At 38.0% G+C, this 12,935-nt stretch overlaps 1 protein-coding gene across 1 annotated transcript in view; it reads left to right on the top strand.

Annotated features, from left to right (window-relative positions):
* Positions 1-7,651: 7,651 nt before the first annotated feature.
* kcnk5a (potassium channel, subfamily K, member 5a) overlaps positions 7,652-12,935 on the top strand; it is a 68,449-nt gene continuing 63,165 nt past the window's right edge. Inside the window, exon 1 of the mRNA XM_079385608.1 lies at positions 7,652-8,157. Within this exon, the coding sequence (XP_079241734.1) occupies positions 7,972-8,157 (186 nt within the window). The 5' untranslated portion in view covers positions 7,652-7,971. The remainder of the gene's footprint in view (positions 8,158-12,935) is intronic.

The following is a 12,935-nucleotide window of genomic DNA, read 5'->3' as shown; positions in this document are numbered from 1 at the left end:
AGCAAACATGACGGGACACAAGGGTAAGTCAATTTAACAGCAGGTTTATTGAAGACTGAGGCAGGTGCAGATAAGACATAGGCGTGCAGGTAAGTATTCAGGTAATTGAAATGGATAGGGAGCTTAACTGGGTGAGGTAATGTGTCCTTTCCTTTCTTTCAGGAGGATTGCCAGGAGCAGAGGAAATCGCATGGTGAGCACTGGAGAAGCAGGAGCAGATCGCTGGAGTACTTGGAGGTGTGTAAACAGAGAGGCGAGTCAGGTAAGTCGGGTAAGTCGTGCAAAGCAACTGCAAGACCAGACAATTACATGGACAACAATATTCCGATTTTAACACGATTAAGACAATACTCTGATTAAGTATCTACCATGTAAACAGAGATTTTTGATTACCTTAATCCACCTAAAGTCATACTCGAAGTAAACACAAATTGAATTAAGACGTGGAATACTCCTGTCGCATTATCAAAGTGCAGTATAGACATGTAAACACCTTAATCACACTATTAGCGTCGTGCAAGTTAGGACTTTTAGGAGTTCAGCATAATGGTGGACCAGGCAAGTAGCACTTTCTAAGCTCTCATTAATTTGCCCCTAAATTTACTTGAAAATTCAATGTTTTAATTAATCAAGATTACCCACAGTGAAGTGAACATTTTAAAAAGGGACTGAAGCATTTTATAGCTGAAATTTAAAGTCTAATCATAGTTTTAATGTGAACATGCCGAGTGGAAAGACTGAACCAAGATTAGCCGCTGCCTCAGGCAAAGCAATTGCTGACCATGACTACTCACAGATAGATACAACAAGTGGTGGGACGAAGAGAAAAAGTTCCCCTGTCACTCCAACGAAAAGTACAACGCCACCTTCGAAGGTAAAAACCACACAGGATTCGTCAGAAGTTTTAAACGCATCTCTTGTTGAAGCTATTGAAAAGCTAACCTCCAAAATTGACAGCTTCGGTGACCAGCCGAGCGAAAACTCAGAAAACTGGCTAACATCACCAAACAAGTGGATTAAAGAGTGCAAAGTCAAGATACAAGCCATAGAAAAAGAAATGCCCTGTCTAGTAAAAGAAAACGAGCTGAAAGAAAAGGTCACAGAGTTGGAACGCTACAAGAGAAGAAAATGTTGACAAAAACACCCGAGACATCGTCATGAGCATCCTGTCCAAATTAGCGCTGCAGTGGAACACTTCGATGGAATCGGTAGTGGATACCGCTCACCGCATTGGAAGGAAAGAAGAGCCAGATATCATCCAGTTCACCATGCGATTTCACCGGGACTCCATCTGGAAACTGTCCAAAATCTCTTAAGTTCTGCAAAGACTTGGGGATTCACTTCAAGCAAGACTTCTGAAAACCTGACAGAGGCTGGCGCAGCTGCATGGCCGAAGATGGAGCAAGCCAGGTTGGCAGGACAGAATGTGTACTACAGAGGACATGTCGGCTCCAACAATGGTAACAGGGTTACTCTGGATTAGAAAGAACTTTAGACCAAAGCATGTCATTCTTGCAGCACAGGTTTGCATTGTATACCTCAGCGATTTTAATAGGTTCTCGTCTAACCTTCTGACTTGTTTAAGTTTTTGTAATTAAAAGGAAATGTTGTTAATTTAGTTAGTTATCAGCTGATAATCATACTGGCCAAAAGGGGGAAGTATTTTAAATGTCAGTTTGTTAATTTGATATAAATGCTTTTTTCTCTTTCTCTCTTCAAGTTAATATTTTAAAGTTAGAATGTTCTGGGAAAACTGTTGCTTTTAAAGGAGGGGAGAAAAACTATAGGCTGGGACACAGCAAGCCGACTTGAAGAACTAGCGGCGATGAAAGCCGAGGGTGTTGTCGCATCGCGTCAGTAGCCCCTCACTGCAGAACAAAGATCCAGGGGGCGGGGTTGGATCTACATTTAGGGGGTGGAGATTGGTAGGTTTAGGGGTGGGGATGGGTGGGTTTACGGTTCAGGGGGTGGAGACGGGTAGGTTTAGGTAAATGTAAGGTGGGAGGAGTTGGATCTAGATCCAACCACACCCCCTGGATCTTGTGTTCTGCAGCGAGGACCATCTTCATCGCGTCGGCAGCATCAGACCAAAAAGCTGCGCTCGAAGACACTGCACAGACTACAGGTGGCGGCAAACTAACACGTGCGTTCTGCGCATGCGTGAGAGGAATTAACTGTCTATTTCAGCAGCTATCAATAGTATTTGTCATTCAAAAGGAGTAACCGAAACATAGATGTACGACATATACGCAGATATACGAAACGTAAAAAAAGCAGCGCTCCCTTACCATTTTGAATATCAGTTACGTTGATAACTTTAATCATTTTAAGTGGCTCATGTTGTTATGAAAACATTCGTTTATTAGAAGGATTGGGAAAGATCATGTAACATTTAAACAGCCTTCTGTCTGTACCGCTTTCATTTACATGCTTGTTTTCATCACTTTTGCTTTAATTCTCAGGGCACTGACTCGGTCGCTAAACTGAACTTCCAATCAGAGTTCTCTCTCTCGCCGACGGCCCCAACGTCTATACCCGACACCGATTCAATATGTTGAATCGGGCAAACTGCCGCCGACTTGAGCTGCATGGCGAACCTGCCCTGGAACAGCTTTCTGGGTAAGAGATTGCGAACCAAAACTGGACCAATCAGCTGTAAGTGACATATCTGATGCAAAAATAAATAAAAGCCACTCTCCTTGTACCTCTTTGTAATCCTTTTTATCTCCAATTCACTCATCTCATTAAAGGATTTTAATGCACGACATGGAGGCAAAGAACCGCCCTTTTAATTTAAACATATATTAATTTATATGTATAAATAAAAGCTTTAGAATATACTGTATATAAAGCTTTTAAAATGACTAAGCTTGTGTTTTCTTTTAAGCTCTTAGTTGAACATTATTGAAGAAACAAATTCAGTTGATTTACTTGCATTGATAAAATCAGATATTTTCTTTTAGCTGCCTTCTCAGATTTTTCTGGCAGTGTTTCTTCCTTCCTTTTAAATGCATTTAAATTTACATTTACATTTATGCATTTAGCAGACGCTTAAAAGCGACTTAAGTTGCATTCAAGTTACAGTGTTTCCTTTTTTTATCAGCTCTTGCTTTCCCTGGTAATCGAATTTCCCTTGGTGTTGCTAGCACCATGCTCTACTATTTGAGCTACAGGAAAGCTGACCGAAATTCATTTTATCTTTTACGGTTCAGTAGAGAAGTGAATTGTACCAACTTTTTTCCTGAATTGCAGGAAGTGAATCAAACTGAGGCTCAATACAGGTCCTTCTCAAAAAATTTGCATATTGTGATAAAGTTCATTATTTTCTGTAATGTACTGATAAACATTAGACTTTCATATATTTTAGATTCATTACAACACAACTGAAGTAGTTCAAGCCTTTTATTGTTTTAATATTGATGATTTTGGCATACAGCTCATGAAAACCCAAAATTCCTATCTCAAAAAATTAGCATATTTCATCCGACCAATAAAAGAAAAGTGTTTTTAATACAAAAAAAAAAGTCAACCTTCAAATAATTATGTTCAGTTATGCACTCAATACTTGGTCGGGAATCCTTTTGCAGAAATGACTGCTTCAATGCGGCGTGGCATGGAGGCAATCAGCCTGTGGCACTGCTGAGGTGTTATGGAGGCCCAGGATGCTTCGATAGCGGCCTTAAGCTCATCCAGAGTGTTGGGTCTTGCGTCTCTCAACTTTCTCTTCACAATATCCCACAGATTCTCTATGGGGTTCAGGTCAGGAGAGTTGGCAGGCCAATTGAGCACAGTAATACCATGGTCAGTAAACCATTTACCAGTGGTTTTGGCACTGTGAGCAGGTGCCAGGTCGTGCTGAAAAATGAAATCTTCATCTCCATAAAGCTTTTCAGCAGATGGAAGCATGAAGTGCTCCAAAATCTCCTGATAGCTAGCTGCATTGACCCTGCCCTTGATAAAACACAGTGGACCAACACCAGCATCACTGACTGTGGGTACTTGACACTGGACTTCAGGCATTTTGGCATTTCCCTCTCCCCAGTCTTCCTCCAGACTCTGGCACTTTGATTTCCGAATGACATGCAAAATTTGCTTTCATCCGAAAAAAGTACTTTGGACCACTGAGCAACAGTCCAGTGCTGCTTCTCTGTAGCCCAGGTCAGGCAATTCTGCCGCTGTTTCTGGTTCAAAAGTGGCTTGACCTGGGGAATGCGGCACCTGTAGCCCATTTCCTGCACACGCCTGTACACGGTGGCTCTGGATGTTTCTACTCCAGACTCAGTCCACTGCTTCCGCAAGTCCCCCAAGGTCTGGAATCGGTCCTTCTCCACAATCTTCCTCAGGGTCCGGTCACCTCTTCTCGTTGTGCTGCGTTTTCTGCCACACTTTTTCCTTCCCACAGACTTCCCACTGAGGTGCCTTGATACAGCACTCTGGGAACAGCCTATTCGTTCAGAAATTTCTTTCTGTGTCTTACCCTCTTGCTTGAGGGTGTCAATGATGGCCTTCTGGACAGCAGTCAGGTCGGCAGTCTTACCCATGATTGTGGTTTTGAGTAATGAACCAGGCTGGGAGTTTTTAAAAGCCTCAGGAATCTTTTGCAGGTGTTTAGATTTAATTAGTTGATTCAGATGATTAAGTTAATAGCTCGTTTAGAGAACCTTTTCATGATATGCTAATTTTTTGAGATAGGAATTTTGGGTTTTCATGAGCTGTATGCCAAAATCATCAATATTAAAACAATAAAAGGCTTGAACTACTTCAGTTGTGTTGTAATGAATCTAAAATATATGAAAGTCTAATGTTTATCAGTACATTACAGAAAATAATGAACTTTATCACAATATGCTAATTTTTTGAGAAGGACCTGTATGTTTTATATGATTAGCAGCAATGCAGATGTTGCACTGTGCATGTGCTCCATAAACTCAACAAGAGTTTATCATAAACTCTTGATCAAACCCTGAATTAACAAAGAATGTTTATATTTGCCTGCTTCCTGAAGTTCTATTGAGAGTTCATCAGGACAGAGTGCGCCTTCTGCTGGTTGCTCTTTTTTGGTTGTTTTAAGATAGTTTCTAAGATCTTGTGTCTGGAGAAACCTCCTTGGGAGGTTCTGATCAGGAAGGACCTGCTCTTTCAGGCTCAATGAATGGTCTGGCATCCTCGGCTGGAGATATGGAGACTTTGAGTTTAGCCTTTGAACAGAGCACTTACTGTAGATTCAAGCTTTTCGTCTGAATTTTTTCACAGATTGGTCAAACCAAGCATTCTGAAGTGAATTTTTTGTTTGTTTGTTTTTTGGTATGATGACAGCTAAATTCTGTAATTGACTGTTGTGCCAAGTAACCATTTTCTTTAATAGTTTTGTGTATAACTTGTTCTCTGTTCTCACATAAAATGATTAAAACTCAAATGTTTCATGTTCATTTATTTATATATTTGGTATGTAGCCTAACAAAATGGTACTGTGACTGTCCTGTAAGTACTGTCACGTTGGTCATTATCTCCGTATAATATACTATATATACTATATAATATACTTCACTTATATTCAGTAACTGTATGTGAAATTACATTTTTACATAAAATAATCCTTACGATATTATGAAAGTACCACTAAAATGTGAAATGTCTACAGTCTTAATAATTTGTATACCTACAGTTTCTACATGTTTAGTCAGCAGTTCCTTCTGACAAGAACAAGTATTTTTGAAGAACGGTGACTCATCCACACACCTTTTGTAAACATAATCTGAAATAGGTTTTGTTTCTGAAGAATGAAACAACGTAACTTGCATGACCATAAGCCTAACTACAAGAGACCAGCTACTGTACATACACCAATAGGTGCATGTAATATAAAACATACAAATGCGTGACGTGTCGTGTTGTCTTAAAGAAGTATATATTCATAGTATATATAAAACTAATCATAAATCTCCCATGATCCAAACATTTTTTGTGCTCACAGAGCCAGTTTTAAACTGTCAGTATGAAAGATATGAAATGAGTTCAAAAGGTAACACAATACATAATCTGCATATATGACTTACAGGATGTCAAAATTACATGCATGGAATGTTAGCAAACACTGGTGAGCAACTATATATTTCAGTTATTTGTTGCTGTTGTTGGTTTTCCTCCAAAAGTTCTAATGTAGGCCTACCCAAATTAGTTTAAAAAATAAAAAAAAATTATTCAAACAAATAAGACTAAATTTAAAATGTAAACATATCATACAAGAAAACACAGCTGTCTGACTCAGTCTTCATTAGCATTTTTAAAATTAAGAAATAAAAAAAAATGATAAAAACAATAAAAGAGTGCATCATTGCCATGCATAGAAGAAGTCTGAAATCTACAAATTCTGGTAGAATCTTCCCATCTTAAATAACTGCCCTGGCTGACCTTGCAGAGGTTGATTATGACTTCTGGGAGACTGGAAGAAAATCTTTTGTGTTCTTCAAAAGTCAACCATGGTGGTCATCTGATATAAGCCTATAATGAGTCAGGGAACCTGGGGGAATTCGTATCCTGAAGAGAACAGACACAAACTATGGCATGATAGGGACACTGTATTAACCTTAGAGCAGTCATTTAAATTTGTTACAGCAACAGATTTTCTTTTATTTTCTTCTCAGGTCTCATCTTTGGTCATTATCGGAGTCAGTTATATTGTTGCTATGCAAAATCTTCAAGTTACTATGCTTAAGCTATAAACTGCCATAAGTTTGTTCATAAATGTAGATGAGAAGCTGTTAAATTGAAACCACTTTAATTTGAAAGTGTAAAAGAGTCAAGAGATATAAATCGCACATGAATTAGTTGTTATCTGTAGCTTAAGTTATATAGGAATGATTAAATAATGTGTCTACTGGATCCTGTATCAGTTTTACATGTTTAATTATTTTTTATTTATTTTTTTAACTCTCATATATTAAACAGACTTCACAAAAAAGGAGAACATTAGGGGTGAGCCAAGAAGGAGAACTTGGTTTCTGTTATTTGATGATGGAGAGAAATGGGTGAGAAAGAAATATTATTTCATTCCAAATCAGTTTTAGTCCACAGAAAACTTACTTAAGCTTTTCACATAAAAAATGTGCTTCATGACAAATGTTCCTAAAAAAAAAAAAATGCATTTTTATCCTTATTTTAGAGCAAGGTGATGAAGGCAATGTCAAGCTGTTCATGGAAAAAGGCATGCATATATGCTTGTGGTTTTAATAAATATACCAGGGATATGTAAATCTGGCTCGCGAGATCCACTTTCCTGCAGAGTTGAGCTCTAACCCTAATCAAACACACATGAGCATGCTATCAATGTCCTCAGGATCATTAGAAAATCACAGGTAGGTGAGTTTGATCAGGGTTGGAGCTAAACTCTGCAGGAAAGTGGATCTCACGAGCCAGATTTGAGTATCACTGAATTATACAGTTGTCTCATTTAGTTTGTAAATTAGCTTGTTAGTTTAGGTCGTTGAAAAAAACGTAACTAGTTTAGTTCGTTGAAAAATGTGGGGGAAAAAATGTGTGAAGAAAATGTGGAATTGAAACAAAACTGTTGTTATGAAAGAGACCGTGAGAGAGCGGGGAGTGGGTGGATCTTGGCCAACTTCCTTCTTCTTCCACAGCGTGTTCAACTACCAGATCAGTCAAGTATTTCATCGGAGCACTACGCTGGCAATGCGAGTGGCGCACGTGGACCGCAAACTCTCCCGGCGACTTTAAAAAAAAAAAAAAAAAAAAAAAAAAAAAAATTGTTAAAAGGCATTTGCTGGATATACAGTTTCACACAGTTTAAAGTTATGTTTCGTTAGTCTTGTCTATTCCGATCAAGAAACTCTGTCGTATTTTCATTAAGATATCTGTAATTTTGAACTCGTGCTAAATTAATTTGTAGTGAGAATGTGGGCACTGTCAGAGTAATTTTTTTTAAAGAGTCACTCCAAATCATTTGAGCTCATTATGGTGGACAAAGGTCCCCTTCTGACATCGGCTATCATTTTCTATCTGTCAATTGGGGCAGCAATTTTCCAAGTCATCGAGGAACCGAACTGGGAGGCCGCAGTAAAGAATTATAAAGAAGAAAAGGAGAAAATATTGAAAAAATATCCATGTCTTGAAAAGGCTGACCTGGACCACATTCTAGAGGTAGGATTACCACTGTTTGAGTGACGTTAGTTCTAACAAATGTGCGAAATTACTTGTTGCAACTTGTCTTCAAGCTGGAGTGTAAACCAAAAGCATTCCTGTTGTTTTAATGCATTTAAGTTGTAGCCATCTGTGAGAAACTTGTGCATTGCGTTAGGTTGAAGTATAGTAATTGTTGTAATGGGGAGGAAATTTAAAATGTGTACACATTCTTCTTGGTGTTAGGTTTTTGCTCTTCTGTTTATTGCACCTGCTCTGTTAACCAATTAGATTTATTTAATATTTTAATTTTTAGATATGCTATCCATGTCTCTTACAAATATTTTATCCACAGTGTTTTTGCATTTAATAACCCTAACCCTTTTTTAAACTCTTTGAGGCAGCACTCATGGGCCTCTGATACATTTTTGGCACATTAATGTGCATGCAGTACTGTTTAAGGAACAGACCCCTGTTAATGTTTGATGATAATTGCTTATATGATGGTAATATTATGTCAGCTTGAATTTGAGTATTTTAGAACTGGATAAAATGTGCAGGAATGTAAGGATGGCACACGTCTCTTTGGGTCATTTATTTGCCTGAAACCAGGAAACTAATGCATGTAGAAACAAGCATGTTCTCCTGTCCCATCCCCCTAATGTAACTGACATTTGAGTGGATTGGGTATGCGTTGCCCCCAGTCAAATGACCCTTTTCAAACTGTGGTCGCATTCATTTTCACTTCTATTGTTCTCTTTTGTTATGAAGCGTGAGGGACAGAGTGGGGTAAAGACAACTTTGTGGTGTGAGGGGGAACTTTGTCAGCTGAGGAAGCTGTCTGCCAAATGATTCTTAAAAACAACCACTGCAGCACTTGCAACCCCAGGACAAGATTGTTACAGCAGCAGCACCTTCTGAATGTCTAACTTACAACAATGAATATTAAATAAGCCACATAATTATCACAAAGTACCATGAATGAGTTATAGGGTTGTGGCTTACTGGTTCCTTACATCAGCACAGTTCCAGCTTTTCACATTTCTGTAACTTTGTATTCCAGTGTTTTTTTTCACGGTTGTGGTTTTATGATTTATGAAGCAACAAGCCTAGGGTTTGAACCATTTATTATTTTTTTAAAGAAACGGACAAAGACCAAAAAATAAAAAAAAAAAATTGCTGTATTTGAGATGTTGAATATAATTGCTTCTTGGTATATGCAAGTTGCACTGTTTTAAAGAATTTGAAATGGGGCTGCACGATTAATCGAATGCAATTGTCATTCCCATCTTGTCATTCCCATCTTGTCAGTAAAGCCGGATCTGTGATTATTAAGTCTCCATCACCTGCTTTCAGATGGAGCAACATTTACTACACAGAGCTGTAGTTCTCTAACAAAAATCGCAAACGAAGTAATCGTACGATTATGAAATCATTCGCCATAATGGCATTTTTGCGTAGCTTCTCAATGAACCACGGCTCTGTATAGTAAATGCTGCTCCATCTGAAAGCACATGAAAATACCACATTTAATAACATTGTTTTTACTCCAAATGCACTTCATAATGTCATGTTTGAAATGCATCATTCTGTGACATGATGTGGCTTCTTACACAGAATAAGGCACGCAACATATTTCATAGTATTCTAAGCGGTGATAAAGGCATTGCATTATTATACTTTATTATAATGAAAATTATAAGAACTCAGATAAACCATAGATTGCCGTAGTCATGTGTTTATAAGTCAAGTTGAATCAATGAAAGATGAAAAAATTAAGATTTACTACCTAGAAACTTGGTTTTGTGCTCGGGGATCCATTTTTGTGTTTTTGAGGTTTGTGTTTGGATTATTGTACGGTTGGAAGATCCAAACATGGCCTATTATAAGATTTCTAACAGAGTCAGTCACTTATTGATTTTTTTTTTTTTCTTTCTTTTTTCATCTGTTGGTATTTGATAGAATCCATGATGCTATGTGTCTAAACAAGATGTCCAGGACTTCCAGCAGAAATATAGGCCCACAACATAAAAAATACAGCAGTATATTTCATTGTACACATGGGGTACTTTTTGTCCCTGTGTTCGCCAAACCCATCTTGAGTGTTTGCTGCTAATAAACTTTAATATATATTTGTTATTATATAAATGCTTTTTTGTTTGGTCGGTGCTTTCACCCTGTTTTAGTGTGAAGGTGTGAACTGGCTTTTAGGCGCTTTGGGGGGAAAGAATTGTAGACTTAAAAAAAAATATATATAAAGATGCATTAAAATTACTTAATTTACTTGAATAAGATACATTCACTATTCTTGCAATATTCAAGTATTCATTATCTAATATCAACAGTGGTGGGCCGTCAGGGCCAGCAAAGCCTTCTCTGCTGGCCTAAACGCTATCAGAATCACTGACTTGGTTTTAATATATTTTTCCTTGAATGTGTATTAAATTATATAAGTCTATTCTCTTCATAGCTTTTCTCTTGGTTGCGCTGCTTCCAGTGGATAAGAGCTCTAATATTAATATACACCAATCATATTTCAGCAATCCTGTTGCCGCAGGGTCAAATAAATCGGCCTAAGGCCTTCAGAATCAGCAGTGCAGGCATCTGTAGTTTAACATCAACGGCAATGAAATCGTTGCTTTAACCAATCAGATTTTGAGTTGGCAGCTCCAGGGCCATCTAGCAGGCTTATGATAACGTCCCACAAAAGACTCAGCAATATATGTATGTTTACATGCTCATGCACTACAAATCATCCTGCACTGTTCCCCAACCAGCTGCTTGACTCAAAATGTTTCGCCTTGCACATGTAGAGTATTTGTGAAGCATTCGTATAGTTTGTATTTTTTTTTATTTTTTAGTTTGTATTATATATATATATATATATATATATATATATATATATATATATATATATATATAAAATATACTTATAGTTAAAATCTGTCAGTAGGTTAGTTGTGTACAGGTTTATAGTGTTTTTTACTTCATTGTTGTATGTCTGTATTTATGTAGCACCGTGGTCCTGCGAGGCACGACATTTCGTTCCACTGTATGTCCCCACATGTAGCGGAATGACAGCTCAACTTGAACTTGCTTTTCTCCTCCTTTGATTGGATGCTCGGAGCGCACTAGTCAAAGCTAGCAAACAAACAGCATCACTTTAAATACTTTTGTTTTCAGTGTTATTACTGCACTGTACACAGCATATACGGTGAGAAACAGTCTAAAAATATTCGCCCTCTATAAATCTAAATACGAAAGTAGCCTACTAAATGACCGCGGCGAAAAACAACCAGACACCTAACTTACTCTGCAACGGCTACTCGTGAAGATGAAACTAGTATGGTAGGTTAAGTTTCATTTTTGACTTATTGCTTTCTGCTTTGTATTCCGATGTTGTTTGCAAGATATAAAGCCATGTTTAAGTTTCCGTAAGAATATCTCCGTTTCCGAGTCGAGCTGTATGAACCGGTCTTTTTTTTTTTTTCCTCCGGCCGCTGGCAGAGGCGGATCGGTGGGGAGACTCGGCGTGAAGATGAGTCATAGGGGTACGTTAAAATAGCCTACATGTATACGCTTTTCTTCATCGTCTTGTATAAGTTTTATAATTTTATTGTTACTTGCTCGCTTTCCCGGTAAGGCTGTGCCAACTAGTATTTCCTCCCGCAGCGCGCGGACAGACCAGCGGGGAGACTCGTGAAGACAAAAAGAATTAAGAGTTAATTAAATTGTTAGGTCCACTTTAAAACGCATGAAATCGCCTTATTTGTTTTATACCAATGTTCTCTGTAAGGTATAAATACGTTTGAGTTAATAAATGTCTGTAAGAACATCGGGTTGATTATGTTTGTCATTTTGTCAGGTTAATGCCTCCGCTAGAGATGATGCGTTGCGCAGGTGTGGAAACTTGATGAATTGTTAATTGGGTTTCTAGCTTAAGTAATATCATTCATTGTCGCTGCATAAGATACCTGTATGTGATGCAATGCCCTGTTACACTGCATTTCCGTGTACTAATTATGGTTTCTATAGTTGTGGCATCATTATGATGGTATTAAGAGGTGGATTAGGACGCCACTGAAGGCCTAACTTTGGTGTGAAATGCACAGCCTGCTACTGAATATAAAGTAATATCTGCATCCACCTAACTCTGAAGAGAATGCATAATATGCTAGTAGACGGCAATCCTTGTGAGTGAGAAGGTTGGTGTGGAAGGTGGATCTGGAGCTGAATTCTGTCCAGGGTCACAACAGCTCTTGATTATCTGTCTTCACGAACAGCCTGAAATGCAATTCAAACATTAACAATGATTGTTATAAATGTCATGTGAAGCATTTACATTCACAATGCTCATTTTGATCTTGGTGGAGAAGTGCGCAAAAAATTCTGCCACACTGAAATTTTAGTCTTAAGTTTTAAGCACCTTTCAGTGAGGTTCAGGTACCGGTGTGAGGTTTCCACAAGCAACAAAGTCTACTTGAACAAACACTTTACTACATTTAAAGTTTAGAAAATCTTACTTATAATTCCCACATTCACCATCCATCTGGCATGGCAGATGATGACCATTACAGACTGTTAGACTTTGAAGTGAGGCACAGTCACAGTACTCTGTTCTGTCTTACCATTATTAATTTTCATTTCAAAGCACTTTTTATTATCATCTGTGTCTCGCTTTGAATTGTTGTACCCCTCTGCAGTGTCCTCAATGCAGTGTTAAAGGAGATGGCCTAATAAGACATACAGGACTATATTAGATATTTGATATTTATTTGATGTATTTTTTGAATATCTGA

Source organism: Barbus barbus, assembly GCF_936440315.1.
Source record: "Barbus barbus genome assembly, chromosome: 30".
Classification (NCBI taxonomy): Eukaryota; Metazoa; Chordata; class Actinopteri; order Cypriniformes; family Cyprinidae; genus Barbus; species Barbus barbus.
Note: the sequence above shows the minus strand (reverse complement) of the source record. Positions and strands in the feature narration are given on the sequence as shown.